Source organism: Budorcas taxicolor, chromosome 15, assembly GCF_023091745.1.
Source record: "Budorcas taxicolor isolate Tak-1 chromosome 15, Takin1.1, whole genome shotgun sequence".
Lineage (NCBI taxonomy): Eukaryota > Metazoa > Chordata > Mammalia > Artiodactyla > Bovidae > Budorcas > Budorcas taxicolor.
Genome location: NC_068924.1, coordinates 31,340,040 through 31,359,214, shown reverse-complemented (window position 1 = coordinate 31,359,214; position 19,175 = coordinate 31,340,040). Strand labels below are relative to the sequence as shown.

General features: G+C 41.8%; 1 protein-coding gene across 1 annotated transcript; it reads right to left on the bottom strand.

Moving 5' to 3' along the window:
- Positions 1 to 5,182: 5,182 nt before the first annotated feature.
- SC5D (sterol-C5-desaturase) lies at positions 5,183 to 16,825 on the bottom strand. Its single transcript, XM_052652877.1, has 5 exons — positions 16,757 to 16,825; positions 10,600 to 10,817; positions 9,705 to 9,837; positions 7,473 to 7,573; positions 5,183 to 7,130 (listed from the first exon to the last, which is right to left on the bottom strand). Exons 2-5 carry the CDS (start codon positions 10,807 to 10,809, stop codon positions 6,675 to 6,677), a joined length of 900 nt encoding a protein of 299 aa, XP_052508837.1. The 5' UTR covers positions 10,810 to 10,817; positions 16,757 to 16,825; the 3' UTR covers positions 5,183 to 6,674.
- Positions 16,826 to 19,175: the final 2,350 nt, after the last annotated feature.

The window sequence follows — 19,175 nt, the reverse complement described above, 5'->3', positions numbered from 1 at the left end:
AGAGGAGCTACACCACGTTCAAGGTCAGGAGGGGCGGCTGTGAGGAGATAACCCTCCTCCAAGGTAAGGAGCAGCGGCTGTGCTTTGCTGGAGCAGCTGTGAAGAGATACCCCACGTCCAAGGTAAGAGAAACCCAAGTAAAACGGTAGGTGTTGTGAGAGGGCATCAGATGGCACACACTCTGAAACCATAATCACTGAAAACTAGCCAATCTGATCACATGGACCACAGTCTTGTCTAACTCAATGGAACTAAGCCACGCCATGTGGGGCCACCCAAGATGGATGGGTCATGGTGGAGAGGTCTGACAGAATGTGGTCCACTGGAGAAGGGAATGGCAAATCACTTCAGTATTCTTGCCTTGAGAACCCCACGAACAGCATGAAAAGGCAAAATGATAGAATACTGAAAAAGGAACTCCCCAGGTCGGTAGGTGCCCAATATGCTACTGGACATCAGTGGAGAAATAACTCCAGAAAGAATCAAGGGATGGAACCAAAGCAAAAACAATACCCAGTTGTCGATGTGACTGGTGATAGAAGCAAGATCCGATGCTGTAAAGAGCAATATTGCATAGGAACCTGGAATTCAGGTCCATGAATCATGGCAAATTGGAAGTGGTCAAACAGGAGATGGCAAGAGTGAACGTCGACATTCTAGGAATCAACGAACTAAAATGGACTGGAATGGGTGAATTTAACTCAGACGACCATTATATCTACTACTGTGGGCAGGAATCCCTTAGAAGAAATGGAGTAGCCATTATCGTTAACAAAAGAGTCCAAAATGCAGTACTTGCATGCAATCTCAAAAACAATAGAATGATCTCTGTTCATTTCCAAGGCAAACCATTCAATATCACGGTGATCCAAGTCTATGCCCCAACCAGTAACGCTGAAGAAGCTGAAGTTGGATGGTTCTATGAAGACCTACAAGACCTTTTAGAACTAACACTCCAAAAAGATGTCCTTTTCATTATAGGGGACTGGAATGCAAAAGTAGGAAGTCAAGAAACACCTGGAGTAACAGGCAAATTTGGCCTTGGAGTACGGAATAAAGCAGGGAAAAGGCCAATAGACTTTTGCCAAGAGAACGCACTGGTCATAGCAAACACCCTCTCCCAACAACACGAGACTCTACACATGGACATCACCAGGTGGTCAACACCAAAATCAGATTGATTATATTCTTTGCAGCCAAAGATGGAGCAGCTCTATACAGTCAGCAAAAACAAGACCGGGAGCTGACTGTGGCTCAGATCATGAACTCCTTATTGCCAAATTCGGACTTAAATTGAAGAAAGTAGGGAAAACCACTGGAACATTCAGCTATGACCTAAATCTAATCCCTTATGATTATACAGTGGAAGTGAGAAATAGGTTTAAGGGACTAGATCTGATAGAGAGAGTGCCTGATGAACTATGGAATGAGGTTCGTGACACTGTACAGGAGACAAGGATCAAGACCATCCCCATGGAAAAGAAATGCAAAAAAGCAAAATGACTGTCTGGGGAGGCCTTACAAATAGCTGTGAAAAGAGAAGCGAAAAGCAAGGGAGAAAGGGAAAGATATAAACATCTGAATGCAGAGTTCCAAAGAATAGCAAGAAGAGATAAAGCCTCCTTCAGCGATCAATGCAAAGAAATAGAGGAAAAGAACAGAATGGGAAAGACTAGAGATCTCTTCAAGAAAATTAGAGATACCAAGGGAACATTTCATGCAAAGATAGGCTTGATAAAGGACAGAAATGGTATGGACCTAACAAAAGCAGAAGATATTAAGAAGAGGTGGCAAGAATACACAGAAGAACTGTACAAAAAAGAGCTTCATGACCCAGATAATCATGATGGTGTGATCACTCACCTGGAGACAGACATCCTGGAATGTGAAGTCAAGTGGGCCTTAGAAAGCATCACTACAAACAAAGCTAGTGGAGGTGATGGAATTCCAGTTGAGCTGTTTCAAATCCTGAAAGATGATGCTGTGAAAGTGCTGCACTCAATATGCCAGCAAATTTGGAAAACTCAGCAGTGGCCCCAGGACTGGAAAAGGTCAGTTTTCATTCCAATCCCAAAGAAAGGCAATGTCAAAGAATGCTCAAATTACCACACAACTGCACTCATCTCACATGCTAGTAAAGTAATGCTCAAAATTCTCCAAGCCAGGCTTCAGCGTACATTAACTGTGAACTTCCAGATGTTCAAGTCGGTTTTAGAAAAGGCAGAGGAACCAGAGACCAAATTGCCAACATCTGCTGGATCATCGAAAAAGCAAGAGTTCCAGAAAAACATCTATTTCTGCTTCATTGACTATGACAAAGCCTTTGACTATGTGGACCACAATAAACTGTGGCAAATTCTGAAAGAGATGGGGATACCAGACCACCTGACCTGCCTCTTGAGAAACCTATATGCAGGTCAGGAAGCAACAGTTAGAACTGGACATGGAACAATAGAGTAGTTCCAAATAGGAAAAGGAGTACGTCAAGGCTGTATATTGTCACCCTGCTTATTTAACCTATATGCAGAGTACATCACGAGAAACACCGGGCTGGAAGCAGCACAAACTGGAATCAAGATTGCTGGCAGAAATATCAATAACCTCAGATATGCAGATTATACCACCCTTATGGCGGAAATTGAAGAGGAACTAAAGAGCCTCTTGAAGGTGAACAGGAGAGTGAAAAAGTTGGCTTAAAGCTCAACATTCAGAAAACGAAGATCATGGCATCTGGTCCCATCACTTCATGGGAAATAGATGGGGAAACAGTAGAAACAGTGTCAGACTTTATTTTCTCGTGCTCCAAAATCACTGCAAATGGTGATTGCAGCCATGAAATTAAAAGACACTTACTCCTTGGAAGGAAAGTTATGACCAACCTAGATAGCATATTCAAAAGCAGTGACATTACTTTGCCAACAAAGGTCCGTCTAGTCAAGGCTACGGTTTTTCCAGTGGTCGTGTATTGATGTGAGAGTTGGACTGTGAAGAAGGCTGAGCGCCGAAGAATTGATGCTTTTGAACTGTGGTGTTGGAGAAGACTCTTGAGAGTCCCTTGAACTGCAAGGAGATCCTACCAGTCCATTCTAAAGATCAGCCCTGGGTGTTCATTGGAAGGACTGATGCTGAAGCTGAAACTCCAATACTTTTGCCACCTCATGCGAAGAGTTGACTCTTTGGAAAAGACCCTGATGCTGGGAGGGATTGGGGGCAGGAGGAGAAGGGGACGACAGAGGATGAGATGGCTGGATGGCATCACCAACTCGATGCACATGAGTTTGAGTGAACTTGGGGAGTTGGTGATGGACAGGGAGGCCTGGCGTGCTGTGATTCATGGGGTGGCAAAGAGTCAGACACAACTGAGCAACTGAACTGAACTGACACCACTGGACCACCAAGGAAGTCCACTGATTTTCTATCTTGTAACCACAAAAAGTTTCAAAGGCTAGTCTTTCACTTAATATTCATGTGGGAGGGAATTTAAATCCGTACGTCCATGAGCAATATCTCAACTCCTCTCGTCTTTCACTTGATATTCCCGTGGGAAGGAATTTAGATCCTCACTTCCATGAGCAATTTCTGAACGCCTCTAAAAGAAAACAGCACGATGTGGCGACTATGCACAAAAACCACTGTTTGTTCTACTTAACATAATGCTGCTTAATAAGGTCAGAACTTGAGAGAGCAGGCAGGGCAGAGACTAGTTTAACTACTAAGATCTCTGAGGAAACTTCCCTCATAAATTATATTCTTTCTTTTCTATTAGGTACACAGTATGAAGAATCTAGAGGAAAGTTTAACACTCATAACTGAAGTTATGGAATTAAGAGCACTAAGACATCCAGTGAATGGATAACCTGAAATAATTTTGAGTTCATTCATTCCCTCAATACCTTTATTGGGACCCACAAAAAGAGGAAAATAAATTATATGGACATGGCAGAATGGCTAGCTGGTCAACAACTGGTGACCCTGTCCTCCCAGGAACACAGCTGGACACATTCCCCAGAATCCTTTCCAGTAAGATGGGCTACATGATTAAGTTTCGTCCAAAGCAACATGGGCGCTCTACCGTCTTCCCCTGCTGGCTCCTTCAACAGAGAAAACTTTGTAAACTGGGAGAATAGCAGAGCCCAGAGATGGAAGGAACCTGGGTCTCAGGTAACTTGGAAATCTGTTCACCAACCAGAAACACCCATGCTGGACTTTACATGAGAAGAGAAATAATCTCAGGAAAGTTACCAGCTGGGTTCCAGTGTCCTTACATCAAGGACTTTTACCTGATCAAGAATAAAAGCTCAATAAATATTAGCTTTCATCATTTCAGGAAACAAGGTTTACTTCTTAATTCCTTTTTTTTCCTCAGGCAGAGAGGAAAACAGGGACCATGGGGATTAGTGAAAAGCATTTAGATGCACTGACCAGTTACAAAATACTAAATGGTATACTGGTATGCTTAAGCAACACTGTAACAATAACTTAAACAGAAAGGAAAAAACCAAACATTTTCTTCCGGATCCAAAGCATTAAATTTTTTGACTGGTGTCTTGTTGCTGCTGCTGCTGCTGCTGCTAACTCACTTCAGTCGTGTCCGACTCTGTGCGACCCTATAGACGACTCTGTGCGACCCTATAGACGGCAGCCCACCAGGCTCCGCTGTCCCTGGGATTCTCCAGGCAAGAACACTGGAGTGGGTTGCCATTTCCTTCTCCAATGCGGGAAAGTGAAAAGTGAAAGTGAAGTCACTCAGACTCAGTCATGTCCAACTCATCGCGACCCCATGGACTGAAGCCCACCAGGCTCCCCCGTCCATGGAATTTTTCAGGCAAGAGTACTGGAGTGGGGTGCCATTGCCTTCTCCCTAAAAGATCTAATAAAAGATATGAAATATAAAAAGAAAGTGGCACTCCCTTCTCTCTCCCCTTGATAGCAAGCATTTGGAGATATTCTAAAGTTTTGACAATTCACATCACTTTGAGGTTTCACATTGATATAAAATTTGTACAAAGAATATTTTATGCTTTTATAATAGTTAACTGATACACTTTAATAAGTCATAATCAACTTTTATTGTTTACATAAATAGATTAGACAATACCTTTGCAAACATGTTTTCTCAACATACTTATATTACAACACAGAAAGTTATCTGTTAAATCTTTTCACAGAGGGAGTGGGAAGAAGTAAAGAAACAGGAGGGTGTTGATATAAGATTTCTAAACTAATCTTCAGTGATAGGCCTAAAACATTTGGCAATTATTTCCTTTTATAGAGAAACATATCAAAAGTGCAGTGCATCAATTTAATTAAAAACACCAGTAGCGTTAAATACATTACCTGGGCATCAAATTTCCCTTTCTACATATATTCAGTCACGTCATTTTACACCTATTAAATAACAATTGAAAACAATAACCATCAAAATTTTAAATCCTGGATCTGGATTAAATCAAGGTAGTAATAATGTTTTCTAAAATCCCAATGTATCTGTTCATCAGTAAAACATAATAGTTGACGATGTCACCAGAGAGTAAGTTTTTCATGTTTGGAAAGACAATAATCTTGTAACATCTGCTATTAATCAGGTTACTGAGCTGATAATACATTATGATTTTTTTCAAACCTATGTTTCTACTTGAACAAAGCACAAGTTATCATATCAACACAGTAAGTCCCCTACATACAAAACTTCACGTTTCTAACCTTCAAAGATGAGGACACGCGCTCTCATGTCCCATCAGGTAAGCTCACATATCTAGTGTACACTGTCACATGCGTGCACCCTGTACAAGTGGCTGCGCTTTCGTGTACTTTACTGTACAGTGCTGTAGAGTACGGTATTTTTATTTCAAGCCCAGGATGTCTGAAGCAAGCAGAAAAGCAGTGGTGATTTAGCTGGTATCCCCTATTGCTGATGATCTGGAGCTCTTCCATCTCCCACCTCCTTGAGTTAGAACTCTCCTCACCTGTTCAGTCGATGACAGCCCGTGAGCCATCTGCTATACTATATTACTGTACCTTTCAAGGTACTGTACTATACAAGTAAAGATGTTTATTTTTTGTGTTTACATATTATTTGTGTGAAAAGTCTTATAAATCTATTACAGAACAGTACTATATAGCCAATTGTGTTGGTTGGGTAGATGAGCTAATTTTGTTGGACTCATAAACAAATTTGACTTACGAACGTGGCTCTCGGAACGGAACTTGTTTTTACGTAGGGAACTTACTGTACCAAATACTTAATCATTCCTGACATGAGGAATCATCTTCACATTAGTACTTCTTTGTTATGCCGTTTAGTCTTGATATCATTAAGCACAATGAATTTTACTTTAATGAATATGCACAAATTAAGGCAAAAGGACATAGCCCAGTCCCCTCAATAATCTATCCTCTTACTTTAAAAAACTGCTGTTGAGGCTATACAAATTACAGATCTGCTGGCTAGAAAGACACAACTTGTCCCTTAGAGCAACATCCAGTATTTGGAGCCCGAGGTTAAAATAGTGGTACACATGGCATGTTCCCTTGATCTAACATTATGAGCATTCCTCAGCTATACCCACAATACTGATTTTTCAAATGATCCTGTTCACTTGCTATGCCTCCTAGCGGTAACGTATGTAGATTATTTTTCCTTGATTAAAATTTTTTAATAATTGGGAAATAATCTACTCAGTCTTTGTACACTCTCCATTGAATAATTTTTCATTTTTATAACCATTTCCTCCAAGGCTACTGTGCTTTTCTTCTGCCATTTTCTTCACATAATTAAGAGGTCCAGTCCCCTCAAAGGAGGAGGGATTTCTGAATGAGCCTCCAATTCTATCCCACAAGGTGAAATACTGTCCATAATTATAGTCAAAGAGCATATGGTGGTCTGTGTGATGAGCCGAGCCATTGATAAAAGGCTTTAAGAGCTGGGGAACACGAAAATCACCATCATGAATGGAAATTGTCCAGATATTGACCAAGATGTACAAGCCTAAATAAACTACCTTGTGTAACGGGAAGATAAAAGGGTATATGTGGTAAGGCAGACTCTGAAGGAAGCCGTCCAGAGGGTGAAAAGCGTGACTCGCAAATGGAGTTGGAATCTTCCAGACATGATGAGGTTTGTGTAAGCGCTACAGAAGAAAAGACCATGTTAATGCCACAGACTTTAGCCAGTGCAACATTCTACTTAGTTTTTCAAGCTCATGCTGTGGGAAATGACCTATCTGAAAAAATCCTGTTGAATTTAGCAAATTACTTTAGAAAATCCCCAAGACAGTAAGATTTTTAGCACAGCCCTTGCAGATTCATAAAGAAGGATACAAACAAAATGTAACTGGTACCTATCATGACTAAGGCTACTTAGGTATTTAATAAGTTAGAGGAAATTCTTGGAAACGAGACAGGATTTATAGTTATCCACTGCTGAAATGTGTATTTTCTCTCTTCCTCTACAAATGAGTCAAGCTTATTACCTTATAAACAAGTCTATGATGAAGGCCTCTGTGAATCCAGTAGATCAGCATGTCAGTGAAGAAGAGAAAAGACAAGACACTAGCAGCGAGCTGAAACCAGCCTATGAGAGACAAAAGGATACGGCAGAATCAAGATTCAGCTCCTAGGATCAGTTTACTTCCCACCCCCACCCCCCCTCCCCCAATATATATTTTAACTTTTTACTTTGTATTGGGTTATAGCCAATGAACAATGTTGTGATAGTTTCAGGTGAGCAGTGAAGGGACTCAGCCATATATACACATGTATCCATTCTCCTCCAAACTCCCCTCCCATCCAGGTTGCCATGTAACACTGAGCAGAGTTCCCTGTGCTATACAGCAGATCCTTGTTGGTTATTCATTTTAAATATAGCAGTGTGTACACGTTGATCCCAAACTCCCTAACTATCTGTCCTTCCCCATCAGCAACCATAAGTTCGTTCAGAGGTTACATTTGACAGGTCCGTCTAAGGAGACAAAACAGGATACTAGACCCAAACACTGCCAACTATCTGCTTTGTTAATTCAATATATCACAACTTCCATTTCCCTTGACTCTGGGATCTGTTCATTTTCCTCTCATAAAAACTTGAAGTGTCCTACATAAAATATTTCTTAATTAAGCTATGAGGATACTTATGAAACAGAAAGAGTATACTGCTATGGTATCTTTATTATTTAAATGCTGGAGAATAATGTTATTTATTTTTCCTTTCATATTAATCTTCATAACACACATCTTTACATATGTTACCTCCTCTGCTTAGAATTTTATTTTCCACAAACTACCTTAAGCCATGGTATTATGAGCATTTACTCTGTAACCCAACTCCTGATCTTTCTAACCTCATCTACTCACGTACTAACCAGCCTGGTTCACTTAGCATCCTCCCAACATCTTCAGAGTCTTGCCTGTGTATCTTTACTCAAACCTCTCTCCTTTTACTTTTATTCACAACTCAGCCCACCTTCCAAGGCTGAACCAATTCAGCACCCTGGTGTGTGACTTTTGTTCCCTCCTCTGAAAACTAAACTTTTACTAGGAGAGCAGGGGTGCTGATGCCAGCAAGCTTGGATTTCAGTCCCAGATCCACCCCTTACTTGTCAAGTGAGCTCAGCAAATTACTGAAACTCTTCTGTACACTTAATTTACTCACCTCTAAAGGAGCATATAGTAGTACCTACCTCATAGGATTAATGTAGAATAAGATGGAGTGATGCCACGTGAAAAGCTTAGAACTAAAGCTGGTACATATGAACAACAAATTTTAACTCTGTATTATTCTTACTTTCTAATACTAGATACTAGAAATGTACCTTGATGAATTCATTCCAGAATTTCACAAAACTTTAGTCACTGTAGCACTGTTTATAATAGAAAAACAAGAAATAATCTAAAGACCCAGAAGTATGGATCATTTAAATAAAGTTTATTTGAATGGATATTTATACAATGTAATTCTAAAACTAACTAGCATGAAAAAATGGGCATAAACATTGGCAAGAAAAAAAAAAAAATCAGAGTCCAAACCAGCATGCATAGTAAGGGTTTCAATTTTGTGACATAAACAACGATGGATTTTTTAAAAAAAATAAGTGATGATAGGTTTTTAAAAAAAAAACTGTCTTCTGATTTTTTTATAAGGATTGATCACTTGAGATTTATCTTTTTGGGGGGAGGATTCTTGAATTCAATATAGGTACTAGGAAACAAACTCAAGGCTCCAGCTCTGACAATGCCAATCTTCTCCTAGGCACAATCTCAGCTACAAGAAAGACTTTAAAGTTGAGATGAAATTAAAGAAATGCACGTATGTGGCAGGACACGAACAAATTAAAGTAGAATACTGAAAACAAACTGGGCTTCCCAGGTGGCACTAGTGGGAACCTGCCTGCCAATGCAGGAAACGTAAGAGACGTGGGTTCGATCCCTGGGTTGGGAAGATCCCCTGGAGGAGGGCATAGCAATCCACTCCAGTATTCTCGCCTGGAGAAACGCACAGACAGAGAAGCTTGGTGGGCTACAGCCGATATGGTCGCAAAGAGTCAGACACAACTGAAGCAACTAAGCACGCATACATAAGAACAAACTGAAGAACTTTTAATTATTTTGAAGAAAAGAAGAGGCAGATTTGACTCCTTCAAGAAACCCATCTGTGCCTGAAGTTTACACTATATACGGAAACTCTTACACCATATATGGAAACTCACCGTATGGAAACTCTCCTATGCCGTCATAGAGTCTGCTGTAACCTCTCACCTCTAGCAGGAACAGTAAAACCGTGGGGATGCTCATCCATGGCATTGACTGGACAGAATGCGCAATCTCTCGAGAGACTTGATTCTGAAAATGAAGTTTCCAGTACTTACAAAGCACAGAATCCATGGTAAACAAAACTAGCACACAACTGTTCCAGATTGGATTTTGAACGTCTCTTTTATATGAAGGCACTTACCTCCAAACAGCTTCTACTAAAATGTTACTGTTTGGGCAGGGGTGTGTAAAAAAACATTCCTTTTGCAGGAAGCAAATGCAACAAATATTTTAAATTCTAAAACTTCTTTTCCCCTTCCTACAAAATCTCTATTCCAAATCTCTATTTACAGAATAATAATTTCTTTCATAATTAACTCCCATCCCCATCCCTCTCTACATTTTCCCCCTCACTCTTGGTAGTGACTGACAAATACAAGTAACTGAAACAGAAAAGTCACTAAACAGGTCTCTATCTGCTGAGTTTGGATTACCTAGTCAAAAACTATATACACAGTAAAAGCATATTTCAGCTTGTGAAAGTTTAATATTAAAACAATTATACAAATGTATACATTTATTTATTGATTACTGTCAGCAAAGAAATTCCTGTCTATGTGTTTAGCAAGACCAGGCTTACAGTTAAAAAAAAAAAAGTACAGTTTATTTATCTGTTTAAATTAAGGAAAGGAGAGAGAAGACTAGTTCTTCCAAAAATATCCCGCTTGGAGCTGGTTTTAGAAACTCTAAAGGTTATAACCAGTTTAATCTGAAAATCTCACAAATATTGATACATCACATTGCTATTTTTACTGTAACAGTAATTAAACAATAGATAAGAAAACCACCTACCTTTAAAAATTGTGGGTGTTTCATTAATAAATGATCATACACAAAATAATAACTCAGTGTTGCAAAGAAGAAATACAGTATAAAAGCACCAAGATTTGTTACAATCAGGAGAGTGATAGCTTGTCGGAAGATGTTGTCCTCTGGCCATGTGGCTGGATATATGTACGGTGTAAAAACATAATAATCTGCAATACTGAGTACAAGATCCATCTTAGCCCCTAAAGGATAAACAGGTAACAACAATTACTTCCCCATGTTGACATTTCTCAAAGCAAAAATTTTTCAGAAAAACTATATATGAAGTTCCTGCCTTCATAAGCATATGAAGTACAAGCCTGCTGCTACTGCAATCCTGTAAATGCCATCATTAGAGCCAGAAGGGGTCTTCAATGTCATCTCTGGACTAGGGCCCAGTCTCTTCATCTTATACGTGGGGACACCAAAGCTCAGTGAGAGAAACTGGGGCCCACAAAACTTCTTCTCCAAGGCCAGGCTGATGGCTGGCATTGAGTCCAGATCTAACTGCATCTCAGTGTTTGCTTCCACTATATGCCAGAAGACAGGGTAATAGTTAGCATGCAAATAGTAAAGGTATTTAGATAAATGGCTTTCTCCTTCGGCTGCAAGTTTCAGCGGCATCTTTCTCCTAAAAGGATTCAGATTTCAGACTTTTGCTTCAGTGCTGAGACTTTAGGTCAATTCCCGAAAGGGATCTATGTTGTGACCACAACCATAACAGTCAGAGACTATCTATTTTTGTGACTGACCGGAACTCTCACTGATGGAACAAAAGATGTATTCTTGACCCTGAAAACTAGAATACATTTATTCCCCCCCACCCCCGCTGCCGGCTTCCCGCCCTTGGGGGTTGGCAAACTGTGGTCCCACAGGGCCTGAATCCAGTGCCTGTTTCTGTAAAGAAGCTTTGTTGAAACACAGCTATGTCCACATGTGTCTATTATATTGTCTATAGCTGCTTCTCTATACTACAAAGTCAAGGTTGAGTCACTGTAACAGACACAGCATGGCTCACAAATGTTTATTATCTAGCCCCTTGAAAGGAAAGTATGCCAGCTCCAGTTCCAGATGCTTAAACTTTGAAAAACTTAAGTTGAGTCTATATTCATGATCCTGGATAAACTGTTCAGCAAATTCACAGTCAGCTTTTGTGGGCTGATCACTGACTCCGTCACTGACAATCTATTTTCTCATTTTTCACTGCACTGTTGGTAGTGAGAAATGTTCCCAGTATTCTAAACAGCCCTCATCTATAACTAAAACTTTTGAACAGCAACAATAAGAAAAACGAGTCCGAAAACTGCCAGAGTGTCCAGTCTCTTAAAATCAAATTCCAGAAGTTCTTTATTTATTAGGACATTTAGCCCCTTGTTTGTGATATGAGTTGCAAGCATTTTTTCTCACATTGACATGAAAGAAAATTTATAATCAATGGACATAAATCCTTCATAATATATTGTTAATTCACTCAAACTACACCAGGTGATGAGCATACAAAGACTAAAAAGATTCAGTCTAAATCCATCTTCAAAATAAGGCAGCTATTGGAAGGAACTGTTCTATCGATTCAAGTGCTACAATAAAGGTTGTTGTTGTTTAGTTGCTAAGTTGTGTCCGACTCCTTTGGGACCCCATGGACTGCAGCCTGCAGTTCCTCTGTCCATGGGATTTCCCAGGCAAGAATACTGGAGTGGGTTGCCATTTCTTTCTCCAGTGTATCTTTCTGACCCAGGGATTGAACCTGCATCTCCTGCATTGGGAAGTGGATTCTTTACCACAGGGCTACCCAGAAGCCCTACAAAAAAGGTACATATATGCAAACTGTACGAAATTAGAAAAGACAACAGAACTATCTCCTTTTACAACAGAAGGCTGTTGTAAGTGAAGTGAAGTACTTTGATTTGGGCTTTGAAGGACATTACCAGGGGAAAAAAAGGGGGAGGGTAATTATTTCAATTAGAAATAACAACTGCAAAGGCATGGAAAGGCCATGGTTCATTCACGGCTCATGGGATGTGGCAAGGTGGATGCTTAAGAGCGTGACAAGGGTGAAGCAGAGGGAAAAAAAAACGGTGGAAGATGAACCTGGTAAAAGGAAACTGGTATCAGACTGCTTTTGCTATTGGATCTGGTGCCCCACTAAGGAACTGAACTTTCCCTCGCACATGACGGAGGAGACACGAAAAGACTTTCGATGAGGGAAGAGGTATCAACAGACCCATATTTTATAAAAACTGTTGCGTTAGGAATGTGTTGTACTGATGAGACGCAGGGAGACTGGTTGCTCCTAACTAGTGTGGTACACTAGCCTAGAGAGGATGATTGCCTGACCTCAGACAACAGCTATACAAATAGACATATTCATCAGAGACTTAGAAGTCTAATGCAAACAATTATACAGAAAGAATGAACAACAAGATCCTACTACATAGCACAGGGAACATATTCAATATCCTATTATAAACCATAATGGAGAAAAATATGAAAACCAATCATCAGAAACTAATAAAATTCTGTGAATCAACTATACATCAATTTAAAAATATCTAAGATGATTGTGAGATTTTTTTACCTTGCCTGAACGGATGATGATGTTATCAAAATAGGGAATATCGTGGAGCTAGTGCATTTGGGTGCAACAGGAACTTTGGGGGTACGAGGAATGATGGGCTCAGCTTGGATCTTAAGTCTAATTGCTGTGGCTCACCTGGACTCCCGGATGAAAGCAGCAGACTACATGCGGACATGAATCTGAAGATCAAAAGGAGCCTAGTTGCTGAGGCCATAAAGGACAGAGCAGCAGGTCACGTACATTAAGTAACATCCGAAACAAACATTTAAGAAGAACCTGACAACTGAAAAGAATATTGCTATACCGCTAAAGGCTACATCCCTGGTGGCTCAGACGGTAAAGAAACTGCCCGCAATGCAGCAGACCTGGGTTCCATCCCTGGGTTGGGAACGTCACCTGGAGAAGGAAATGGCAACCACGCCAGTATTCTTGCCCGAAGAATCCCAGGGACAGAGGAGCCCGGCAGGCTAAGTCCATAGGGTTGCACAGAGTCAGACATGACTAAAGCAAATTAGCATACACGCACACACACATTTTAAAGGTTGGTAGGAGTTGGTGAACCAGTCTTGCATATTACCTATAATGCCAAACAGCCATAATTCCATATACAGTAAGTCCCCTACATACGAATAAGTTCTGTTCTTAAGTCCAACAAAGTCAGCCAAAGTATCCAGTAACACAACCGGCTACATGGTACTCTTATGTAATGGGTTTATAATGCTTTTCACAGAAAGAATACACAAAAAAACAAAAATTACAACATTTTAAATTTTACCCCTACAATACCTTGAAAGATACAGTAGTACAGTACAATAGCTGGCATACAGACAGGGGGTGGCATCGAGTGAACAGGCAAGAAGCCTTACTGGCGAGAGGAGGGGACAGCAGGAGGAGGAGAGAGAGGGTAGAGCTGAGGACTGTCAGCAACAGGGGACAGAGGCGAGGCTGCAACTTCACCAACGCTGGCAGAATGCATGTTCACACCTTTGAAAATTCAAAACTCAGAGGTTCCTACGTAGGGGACTTGGTATAGTATCTGGAACAGTATCATGCAGCCAAAGATAGCTCAAACATTAACCATGAGCATTCTTTAACTTAATTTAACTTTTAATATCCGATGTAAGTAAAAACTGTAATAAGCTCTCAGTCCCTATTAAAAAAACTCTTAACTGAAGACCATGCGAGTTGTATTGATTGGAATGTTCCCTGTATATAACTGCTGTGATAATAAACCAGTGCCGAGAAGGAAGGAGGAAATGTACCTCAGACCATCTGGAGGCAGCTGAGATACTGTGAGATGAAACCTGTTTTAAAGTGTTTCCAGAATGTGTGGGATGTAGTAAATAGGTACTCACAAATATATTGCAGTAATTTCTGACAAAGAGTATGTCAAGGCTGTAAATTGTCACCCTGCTTATTTAACTTAGATGCAGAGTACATCATGAGAAAGGCTGGGCTGGAGGAAGCACAAGCTGGAATCAAGATTGCTGGGAGAAACATCAATAACCTCAGATATGCAGATGACACCACCCTTATGGCAGAAAGTGAAGAGGAACTAAAAAGCCTCTTGATGAAAGTGAAAGAGGAGAGTGAAAAAGTTGGCTTAAAGCTCAACATTCAGAAAACAAAGATCATGGCATCTGGTCCCATCACTTCATGGCAAATAGTTGGGCAAACAGTGGAAACAGTGGCTGACTTTATTTTTCTGGGCTCCAAAATCACTGCAGATGGTGACTGCAGACATGAAATTAAAAGATGCTTCCTCCCTGGAAGGAAAGTTATGACTAACCTAGACAGCATATTAAAAAGCAGAGACATCACTTTGTCAACAAAGGTCCATCTAGTCAAGGATATGGTTTTTCCAGTAATCATGTATGGATGTGAGAGTTGGACTGTGAAGAAAGCTGAGCACTGAAAAATTGATGTTCTTGAACCGTGGTGTTGGAAAAGACTCTTGAGAATCCCTTGGACTGCAAGGAGATCCAACCAGTCCATTCTAAAGGAGATCAGTCCTGGGTGTTCACTGGCGGGACTGATGTTGAAGCTGAAACTCCAATACTTTGGCCACCTGATGTGAAGAGCTGACTCATTTGAAAAGACCCTGATGCTGGGAAAGATTGAGGGCAGGAGGAGAAGGGGACGACAGAGGATGAGATGGTTGGATGGCACCACCGACTCAATGGACGTGGGTTTGGGTGAACTCTGGGAGTTGGTGATGGACAGGGAGGCCTGGCATGCTGTGGTTCATGGGGTTGCAAAGAGTCAGACACAACTGAGCACCTGAACTGAACAAAAAAAGTCTGAAATCACTAACAATTATGATCTCAAAACTGCAATTCAATTTTGAAGTTTATATTCAAACCCACATCTATGAAATGGAAAAAGCAAATCTAGGTTGGATTACAGAACTGTTCTAAGATTTAGAGATGAAGTATAGGGTGTGGCATTATCTGACATGTGGAACCTCCTCAACAAACAGGAGCTATAATTACTACTGTTACAGGAACCACAGCTGAGTCAAAATTACTCTAACCTAAGGCAGAAAAAAGTGTTATTTGATTTTAAAAAATTGCTCATTTCTAATATCAACATTTACTATACATGAGGTACTGTAAATATTAACTCATTTAACCCTTTCAAGGTACACCCTAAAAGTTAGGTACTAGCATTATTCTTATATGAAATCTGGACACAAAATTCCCAGAGTGATCAAGTAAACAAATGCTGGGGCTGGGACTCAATCACCCTCAGGCTGGTTGCAAAATCCACGGACTTCAACCAAGTTCTACTGCTTCTTCATCATTATCTCTTCTGCTCCTTAAATTTTCAAATTCTCAGTGACCTTACAAGCTCACATACTTTTGCATATAATTTTAAAGTGTTAATAGAAAGCCAAGGTCTCTATAGCCATCTTAATTACAGGACAATAACTGGGGCTTGCACAAATAATCACCAATTCTTCAACCTAATTCCTTTGCCTCTTGAAGGAAAAAGGAAAAAAAAAAAATCCCCCCCCAACAGAAAGAAATTAGTCGCAAAACGCTTTACTAGGGTTCAGTGGACTAACTTGCCTTGAAATAGATTTTCGCAATAGCCAACATCAAACACTTCTTCAGGTCCATTCTCATGTTTTGTTTCTTTCACGTCCAAGCCTCCTCGTGCCCTGAAAGAGGCGCTCTGGCCAGGCAGAGGCCCCTAACCTGGAGGTGTCTGGCTGCAACTCGCCTCCCGCCAGCCCCGGGCCAGCGCGCGTGCCCTGCACCCTGCACTCGCCCCATCACAGCCCCCCAGCCAGCTACCTGCTCGTCCCTGCCAACGGTCAGCGCAGGAGTCCTTGAGCCAAATTTCGCAGACAGAGGCCCAGCTCCTGCCCAGGGCCTTATGTCCAGGAAGAAGTCAACAAACGCCAGCGGGATGGGGGAGAAAGGGGAGAGACAGACACGCTCTCAACTTCACCTCCTGGGTCTTGCCGAAGTCTCTCTAACCCACCAGCCCCCTTTCTTCCTCTCCTCATGCATTCCGCTGAGGTGTATTCGGCCTCCTTCTCAGCCCCAATGTCATCCTTACCTAGAAAGAATCGGCCGCCCGGGCCCAGCCGCCAACTTGGTTCCTCCGGGGCACCTGCAGTTCCAGCTAGTGGATCGCCGCGGTCAGCCAAGCAGCCGAAGTCGGGAAGGGCGTAGCCTGACCTCACGCTCGGGGCGGCCGGCGCCGCCAGCCAATCAGAGGCTAGCGACATAGGCTGATATGACGGCAGATCGCGCGACTTGGCTGACGGCGGCTCTCAGCGGTCACGTGGGCGCCGCACGCTCCGACACGCCCCTTCCGCCCCTCTCCTGCTGAAGGGAGGCGGGGACCCGATTTAGGTACCAAAGTGACAGAGCGTGGGGTTGTAGGTAGGTTTTTTGTTTGTTTGTTTTTTTGCTTTCTCACTGGCACTGGCGTGTGTAACGCAGTCTTGTAGGAAGCAGGTTTCAGTTCAGTTCAGTCCAGCGCTCAGTTGTGTCCGACCGCATGGTCTGCAGCACCAACCTGCCCTGTCCATCACCAACTCCCAGAGCTTGCTCAAACTCATGTCCATCCAGTGGGTGATGCTATCCAACCATCTCATCCTTTGTGGTCTCCTTCTCCTCCTGCCTTCAGTCTTTCCCTTCAGCATCAGGGTCTTTTCCAATGAGTCAGTTTTTCGCATCAGGTGGCCAAAGTACTGAAATTTCAACTTCAGCATCAGTCCTTCCAATGAACATTCAGGACTGATTTCCTTTAGGATGGACTGGTTGGCTCTCCTTGCAGTCCAAGGGACTCTCAGGAGTCTTCTCCAACAAAGGCATCAATTCTTCCGTGCTCAGCTTTCTTTAGAGTCCAACTCTCACATCCATGCATGACTACTGGAAAAACTAGCTTTGACTAGATGGACCTTTGTTGAGAAAATAATGTCTTTGCTTTTTACTATGCTGTCTAGGTTGGTCATAGCTTCTTTTCCAAGGAGCAAGCGTCTCTTAATTTCATGGCTGCAGTCACCCAAGAAAATAGTCTGTCATTGTTTCCCCACCTATTTGCCACGAAGTGATGGAACCAGATGGCATGACCTTAGTTTTCTTAATGTTGAGTTTTAAGCCAATATTTTCACTCTCCTCTTTCACTTTTATCAAGAGGCTCGTTAGTTCTTCTTAGCTTTCTGTTATAAGGGTGGTATCATCTGCATATCCAAGGTTGTTGATATTTCTCCTGGCAGTCTTGATTCCAGCTTGTGCTTCAGTCAGCCTGGCATTTAGCATGATGTACTCTGCATATAAGTTAAATAAGCAGGGTGAAAATATATAGCTTTCATGTACTCCTTTCCCAATTTGGAACCAGTCTGTTGTTCCATGTCCAGTTCTAACTGTTGCTTCCTGGCTTGCATACAGGTTTCTCAGGAAGCAGGTAAGGTGGTCTGGTATCCCAATCTCTTTAACTTTTCCACAGTTTATTGTGATCCACACAGTCAAAGGCTTTGGCATAGTCAATAAAGCTGAAGTAGATGTTTTTCGGGAACTGTCTTGCTTTTTCAATGATCCAACAGATGTTGGCAATTTGATCTCTGGTTCCTCTGCCTTTTCTAAGTCCAGCTTAAACATCTGGAAGTTGACAGTTCATGTACTGTTGAAGCCTGGCTTGGAGAGTTTTGAGCATTACTTTGCTAGCATGTGAGATGAGTGAATTGTGTGGTACTTTGAACATTCATTGGCATTGCCTTTCTTTCAGATTGGAATGAAAACTGACCTTTTCCAGTCCTGTGGCAGGTTTATACCTTACTAAGCCTTGCTGGTGCTGCTGCTGCTAAGTCGCTTCAGTTGTGTCCGACTCTGTGAGACCCCATAGACGGCAGCCCACCGGGCTCCCCCGTCCCTGGGATTCTCCAGGCAAGAACACTGGAGTGGGTTGCCATTTCCTTCTCCAAGGCATGAAAGTGAAAAGTGAAAGTGAAGTCGCTCAGTCATGTCCGACTCTTCGCAACCCCATGGACTGCAGCCCACCAGGCGTCTCTGTCCATGGGATTTTCCAGGCAAGAGTACTGGAGTGGGGTGCCATTGTCTTCTCCAACTGTGCCTTGAGGGAAGTAGATATTTCCTTTGATGTGTGTGTTGGAATCATTTCAGCTTAAGAAGGGGTAAGTTGTTTGTCACTTTGCTAGTACCTGTTTCACAACCTGGGGCCTACTCTTTTCTGTAACATTAAGTGGTTTGAATTTGGCCAAACAAGTTTAGGTAGTGCAGCAGCTGTACTTTGCTGTAGCAGCTATGAAGAGGTACCCCACGCCCAAGGTAAGAGAAACCCAAGTAAGATGGTAGGTGTTACAAGAGGGCATCAAAGGGAAGACACACTGAAACCATACTCACAGAAAACTAGTCAATCTAATCACACTAGGATCACAGCCTTGTCTAACTCAATGAAACTAAGCCATACCTGCAGGGCAACCCAAGATGGGTGGGTCATGGTGAAGAGA

Coding starts and splice junctions, on each gene's coding strand:
- SC5D (XM_052652877.1), bottom strand. CDS start 10,809: ATGGATCTTGTACTCAGTATTGCAGATTATTATGTTTTTACACCGTAC. Junction 9,838..10,599: donor AACACCCACAATTTTTAAAG/GTAGGTGGTTTT, acceptor CTTCATTTTCAG/AATCAAGTCTCTCGAGAGAT. Junction 7,131..7,472: donor ATCATAGACTTGTTTATAAG/GTAATAAGCTTG, acceptor TTTCTTCTGTAG/CGCTTACACAAACCTCATCA.